The following is a 7,266-nucleotide window of genomic DNA, read 5'->3' on the forward strand; positions in this document are numbered from 1 at the left end:
TGCCTAATTTTTTTTATAGAGCTTCTAATTATCTTGATTTATTCTATTTAGTATCATTAATATTAAAAATTTCATTCTATCGGATCATATTCTTTTACGATTAGAAAATTCGAATGAATAAATTTTAAGGATGAAAAGTCAAATATGGATGCCAACAAAATAATTTCTTTTGTTTAGGTAAGACTATTCAAGATTAGTCTTTATACTAATCTAAAATATCTAATTATCCACCTCTAAAATTAACTCAAAATAACCGAGTTAATTACACCACTAACTTACTCTTAAGCTAGTTAAATCAGATTGTGCCAGTTGGCTTCTAGCTGTCAGATCCAACTCAGCTTCCAATTCATCATGCTTAACATTTTACATAAATTAATTTTGATTTCATGTCTTTCTTATAAGAAAATGAATTTACGATCCAAACTCTATTAGTGTATAAGAGATGAAATTAACGGTAGGAACAAAAATTTTGATGAAAAATTATATAATTATTTAAAATTATTTATAAAATGTATTGTGTATATATAATTACTAGATGTTATATGTGCAAGCACGGATCCAACAAATCAATGTTGAATATATAAATGGGTCGTTTGATATGAAGACCTGCAGAATTATTTTAGTTATATTAATTAGTCTCAAGATTATTTATCACATTTGTACTATAATCATACAATAATAATGGTATAAATTATCTCATATATAATGAAATAATTGCTCTCATGAAATATCTCAATACACTAGATAACTTTTGTCTATTTCATTCCCGTTTGTCTAGTACAATTCATTCTTACTTGTGATCATAGAGCAAGTGCTATCTAATGAATTCAAATTGCAAAATATTAGTATAAGCAAACACATTAAATTCTAATTTACAAACGCCCAACACAATTGATTAACATAATCTATTTCAAACAATTGCTTCTTCTAATTTACAAACGCCTAACACAATTGCTTATACTAATTTAGTATTAGCAAAACATAACCAACAAAGCTAATTTAGATGTTTGTGAGTTCAGTTCTTACAAACGCCTGTCGAAAGTCAGGTGAAAAGCAGCCAAAGAGGATGATATTACAAACAAGGTTGACACAAACCACATCTGCTAAATTCCTTCCTGTGTATGAGCTCTCCCCTCAGCTTTCGGGTCTTCACAATTTCTCCTAAAACAAGAGAAGGTTCATAATTAGAATTAAGGTTTCACCACGCAAATAGAGAGAATACAATAATGGATACTCAGACAGATGCACACTGCAATGAAGAGATCAGAAAATCATGTAGTATAGCTAAATCTCACTTGTTTATAGCATCATCGGATACGAGTAGTGATGATAAACAAGCATGAGATGCGTAAATGATATGCCAACTGATATGAAGCTCAGCATCTGAAGCATGATTGTCAATGCATATCCATCTCCTAGCTGGTCCGATCATATCGGCTTAAATATTTGACTATGCGAGGATACAATCGCTCTGCAGCCTGCAGTGTCAAGACCCGAATAATATATTACTATAGGGGGTATTCAAGGCACGATATTCCTGAGAGTTACGAGTGTGCTACAAAACTCAAATAGAAGGGTATTCTCTATCTAAGCTATATGTAGAACTCTGAATATACTAGAAATGGGAAAAAGAAAGCATGAAATGTGAATTCTACGCAATTAAGACATAATCTCCTTCTCCTCTATCTTTTTATTTCTTCCAGTCTTTTTTCTAAATTCAATAGAGATCTTATCGACGTACCATTCGTCCACACACCAAGTCATAATGAGCATAATGTGGACCATCAGCATCGCCAAATACTTTGTACTTCACTAAGTTCTCAGGGATAAGCTTCACTGTTTCTGCTTGAATCATGGTTTATAGAAAGATATCTTAGAGAATTCTTAACCTCTTACAGAGTATTCAGCACAGAAGTACCAAAAAAATACCATATACAGCTTCTGGGGGACAGATTTGGTCTAGATCTCCTGCAAGAGCAAAGACAGGTACCCTACTTTTATGAAGGTGATCCTTGTAGAAGATTTTACCACTTCTATCACGGAGCCCTCGCTCTTGAAAAGCCGTAGTCATCTGCAAAAGAAGCTTAGCAGGAATATTACCTGCAGGGAGATCATTCAGCAAATTTTGCAGGAAAAGATTTGTATGGAACCCCAAATCAACACATGTTGATAGGAAGAAATGGCCCTGAATTCACACAAACTTCTGGTAGAACATTATTCAAAGCTACCAACTTTCACAAATTATGAACAGGACAGTTATCAAGTAATTTTCTGAAAACATTATAACAAACCAGATTGTCATCTATTAAACAGAACTACACGAGCATCAAACACATTATAAATCATGAAGAGACAGACATAGCTCATAATAAATGCCTAAATAAATATTTCAATACGTGCAACTGGTTGACAAAGAGGATTTGTTTTGTGTGGCAATGGACTATTAGGATAATTCATTACTAATGCAGCAATTGTCTGACAAACACTAGCAACAGGAACTGCGAGCATCATACAGTGTCACTAGAATAATCCTCTAGATCACGTAAGTCTTTCCAGTTCCTCCCTATTGCCTTTAAACTCTCATCCAAAAAATATCTCCTTAACCTGAACTCTTGAAATCTTCAAAGCATATTCTCTACACCAATAAACATTAAGACCTTAAAAAAAATTCATGCAAATTTGATAGGAGTTAAAGCATGAAGCTGTTTTTATACTCATGCCAATACTTACAAAAGCTGCTCCCTACAAGTTTTTTCATCTGGTCTGGATGCATCATGTCTGTGGCAGATATCATTTCATTAAGCCAAGCCAAGGCATAAGGAGCGCGAGATGTTAGAGGATAAGCAGCAGCCACTAATGTCCCTAGAGGAATGACAGGAACATTGAGAACCTGAGCAGGATCAGCCTGTAGCAGCGTAAACAGCTCTAAGATTACTCAGCAACGGAAGATAGCAGCAATTGAAGCTAAAGAAGAGTTGAAACATATTATTTCAGCTTACAAGTGGTACAAGCAGTTTGAGTGCGGACTTTGATGATGTGTAATCAAGTGATGAAGCCAAAGTAACAATAGCAGCTAATCCAGGCTTTCTTCCTTCCAAACCTTCATTCACAAAGGAAAAATAAAAGGAATAACAAAATGAATTATGTGTCTAGTTTGTTTCTCTGATAAATTCAGAAATCCTAAATAAAATATCCATTGAAAAATAGCCCATTAATATGTAATATAAAATGCAGCTCCCTGTACAGTAAAGAAGGATACTTGAAACTTAAAGAAGAGAGTATTCCAATTCATACAGAAAGCTGCAAAGCCAAATGGAAACTAAAAAGGTGGGCCAGAAACAAGATTATCATAAAAGAGAAGGCACCATTAACTTAAATTTACCATATATTCCATTTTTTTCATGGTATTCAATTCGCAGAGATCTAATGAACACCTGTTTAAGAATTTAATTGAGATCTTTACTTAAGACATTTCTTCAAGTTGCTCTCACGAGGATTCATTACATTAAACAAGATAGGAGGGATCAGCCCTGCAAATAGGAAGACTGGAGGCTAAAAAGCAGAATAGAGAAGATTGGCGCAACTTTGACAGGATACTTTGTCACATGAAACTAATCTGAAGCACCAGCTTTATCACAACCGTGTCTAAATTAAAGGAAAATATACCTTATGTTGCCAGCACTTCTGCTTGCTAAGGGAAAGGGATTTTACATCGGAGAAATGAATCAAATTCCTTAAAATACACATCACTTAAAGTCATTCTAACCACAATATATGGAGAGATAATGATAGCATTTCACACGGCCAGCAATTCTGACATACTCAAAAGCTGGTCAGTTTCCAGCTCAAATTTATTATGAATGTGAATGATTTCAGCATCCTTGGTGTCTAAGATAACACCCCTTTAGTGGCTATAACTAGATACCCTTTAGTGGCTAAATCTAGACACCCTTTAGTGGCTATTACAACGACGACCGAAGAATGAAGATTCTCCTCAGTAGCAAATTCTTACCTTTTGTAAAGGTTCTGGATTAAGAACTCAATAAGATTTAGTCGAAAAGTAACTGCATCAGTATTTGAAGATGAGAACTTGATGCCAGCGATGAAAACTTGGATAGAATTCCCAAGGTTAACTTGAGGTAGCAAAAGGGATACAAGTGGTTTCCGTATTTTTTTTAAACCAGGAATGAGACTCTTTCTGAGAGTGAACTTTTATTAGACACCAAAAGATTCAGAGATACTACAAGAGTGCACTTATGCAAATTACACACCAAGGTCTACAGAGAAGAAATGTTCTGTATCAACAACACAAGATCGTTCTTATTAATTGTCTATCAATTCTCTGACATAGACTAAGGGATCCAATATAGCACAGAGAAAACTCGACATTATACCAGGAGAGACCAATATGCATTTCATTTTTGTGAGTACTTTTTTGGATGCTTAAATAATAATGTCAAGCCCATGGATATTACCAGCTATGCATTTGAAAGTACAAGAGCAGTTACTAAGTGCACCATAATGTTGTTTTAGGCAACAATAGTACAGATTAAACGCCACCAAGAAAAAATAAATACTCCATCCAAAGGATTCTTTGAGCCTATTGGAGCAAGGCTCAACTATTATTAAACAAAAGCATGCTCACCTGATGGTATAACTAGGGATATATGCATGCAACAGGATATGATGGGGATGAAAAACAAATTGAAGAACCAAAGTAATATGTCTGCATGAAGCACCCAGATACCACAAAGATGGATAGCAAACATAGTTTATTTACCAATTTCAAGCTTCAATATGTTCTCCTTGCCACTGGTTCAAGATACATGAATGAAAATCTAGTCATTTGCTTAAGGTGCTCATTGCTACCATGTCACCAGCAGACAGAGCTCTATAAAATTAGATCTCATCTTACCACACCGTGATAGCCTGGCATACAGTAATATTCCTCCCATAGAATGTCCAATTGCGAGTAGTTTGCCGTCCTTTGGTCTAGTTTGGGCCTTTATATATTCCATCTAAGACAAACAATGTAAAAATTATCAATCACTACCATCTAAAACAAGCAATGTAATAATTTTCAATCACTGCTCAATATAAGAGAAAATTAAGAAAAGATGTCTGAGATCTTAAAGTTCGTATTCAAAATTAAAGACCGGATTCAAGGAGATAAAAATTTTACAGCCTCAACATGGAGAAAGGCCACCTCACCGCAGCAGGGATATCCTCTTCCAGGTAAGTATCAAAGTCCCAATCATACTTGAGGATTAAGTCAAGCTGTTCCTGAAAATCTCCTACTGTAGTTGTCAACCGTTGTTGTAGATCAAATAATGGGGATGAAACAGAACGATGACCTTCTTCAAAGATATTTACTAGCTTCTTGCTCAGTGCCCCAACTTGGCTATCAATGACAGCTGAGTTCTCCTTCATCTCTAGCAGACTTAACAATTTCTTCCTTATTCTGTTGACCCGTTTGTAAGGAAAAGAATTCTCCAATCGTTTTAATATTCGACGAACAAGTTTAGGAAAGACAATCTTCGACCAATGTCCACTGACAAAGCCAGAGACTCTCTCTGACAAGCGTATAAAAGTTTCTGTAAGTTTGGTCACCAGTCTTGACTCATTCCATATTGTTGAAACCACAGTGGGTTCTTCATGGACCAAGGCAGCATGGTCTTTTTCTGAGGCACCCTGGACCTTTGTTGACTGCTGTGCTGCAGAAAGACCTCTGTCATTAGCATTTTCCATCTCATTAGATGCTGTGTGTGCAGATTTCTCAATGTTTTTAGGATCTGGTTCCCGCACGCTCAACCCAGTTCCACGGACTTCAAGAATCCACGTATCAAATCCTTGATTACACATGTACCGAGCAAATGATGACTGAAAAATCACAATAAATAAATAATAAATACATGATTTCATTTCTTTAAAACAGCTTCAAAACTATCGATAAGGACATCCATGGTGCAACCACATAAACTACATCTCAAAGATATTTGCAAGATCCAAGTAGAACTCAACCACCACTCAATAGCAAAGTGCGCTTTGGGGAGATATAAAATACTTGAAAGTGATATTATTCAAAATAATGACATACTCGGATTGAAGTATGGAACATTATTTTATCATAATAATCAAATAATAAGCACATACATGCATCAAAATTCACATACTCCAGAAGTATGAGATAGTCAAGCAAAAGCAGATTTAGGAAACTCAATTTTTAGATCCCTCTAAAAAAAAATAGCAATGAATTTTCCAGTTCAGTTACAAATAAACGACATATGCATGCAGAGATCGGTGAGGACGGAGGGAATAAATTACCTGAGGCGAAAGATCATATCCAATAGCATTAGTCCCTATGCCAGACAAGAGAAGAAGCGGGTGATTTCTCCTTGGAGCCTGTTAATTACGACGTTGGAGTATTAAAATTAATTCGTACAACTCTCTCAATAAATAAAAAGGAAGTTAACCTGCGGAGGAGGAAGGTAGCGCCAGAGAGCAAGTCTCCAATCACAAGTACTAAGGGAGACATAATGAAGCTCGTCAGCGGTGCATATTGATGGTTTATTCGACACCTTCTCATGACTCTGTTTTTCGGCAGCATCATCAATGGTCGACAAAAATCTCACTCTCGCTCTCACTCCCTCACAACAAGCAAGATCAATCGTGCGGTGGAGCTGACGGAGAGCAGAGGCAATTTGTATCGCCGATCGACGAGCAATATTCGATTGAATCAACAAAACCATTTTCTAAATTACAATGGAATTACGGAACACAATTTGCTATTTTGCTTATCTATTTTTTCATCTGGGCGGAATGGGAAGAGCAATATGCGTGACTTGCGTAGAAATATTTGTGTTTGATCTCTACTAAGAGAGAGCGTGCCTCGCTCTAGAATATTGGGACACGTACTCACCACCGCCTTATTCTAACTCCCTTGCTTGTTTAAATTTGTTGATTCAAACCAGTTGTGGTAGAGTGCTGCTTCATTTTTGGTTTCGGGTTTGAATCTTTGGATACAAAGTCAAATTTATTAGAGAGAGCATTTTAGGTATGAATTTGAATTTAGTTAGATTACAATATAAATTTTGAACATCAAATAAAAAATTTTAAAAAAATATTGTTGATTTAAACTAGGGGTATTAAATGAACGGTTTAGATTGCAATTGAAGATATTAAAAAAGGTTGAAATGAAATTAGATTGGGTCATGACCCGCCCAAATTAACTTTAGTCTCAAACGGACTAAAAATCGAGTTGGGTCA

The 7,266-nt window shown here is 35.6% G+C and overlaps 1 protein-coding gene across 2 annotated transcripts; it reads right to left on the bottom strand.

The window, feature by feature from the left end:
• Positions 1-840: 840 nt before the first annotated feature.
• On the bottom strand, positions 841-6,912 carry LOC125871777 (uncharacterized). Of its 2 annotated transcripts, XM_049552446.1 has the most exons (10): positions 6,474-6,912; positions 6,325-6,402; positions 5,212-5,880; positions 4,916-5,018; positions 3,000-3,100; positions 2,731-2,905; positions 1,930-2,100; positions 1,742-1,842; positions 1,296-1,478; positions 841-1,161 (listed from the first exon to the last, which is right to left on the bottom strand). In XM_049552446.1, exons 1-9 carry the CDS (start codon positions 6,747-6,749, stop codon positions 1,416-1,418), a joined length of 1,737 nt encoding a protein of 578 aa, XP_049408403.1. In that variant the 5' UTR covers positions 6,750-6,912; the 3' UTR covers positions 841-1,161; positions 1,296-1,415. The 2 variants fall into 2 exon arrangements, with proteins under 2 accessions (XP_049408403.1, XP_049408404.1); XM_049552447.1 differs by lacking the exons at positions 841-1,161; positions 1,296-1,478; positions 1,742-1,842; positions 1,930-2,100 and adding an exon at positions 2,109-2,635.
• Between the last annotated feature and the right edge of the window lie 354 nt (positions 6,913-7,266).

Source organism: Solanum stenotomum, chromosome 7 (genome assembly GCF_019186545.1).
Source record: "Solanum stenotomum isolate F172 chromosome 7, ASM1918654v1, whole genome shotgun sequence".
In the NCBI taxonomy this organism is placed as follows: domain Eukaryota; kingdom Viridiplantae; phylum Streptophyta; class Magnoliopsida; order Solanales; family Solanaceae; genus Solanum; species Solanum stenotomum.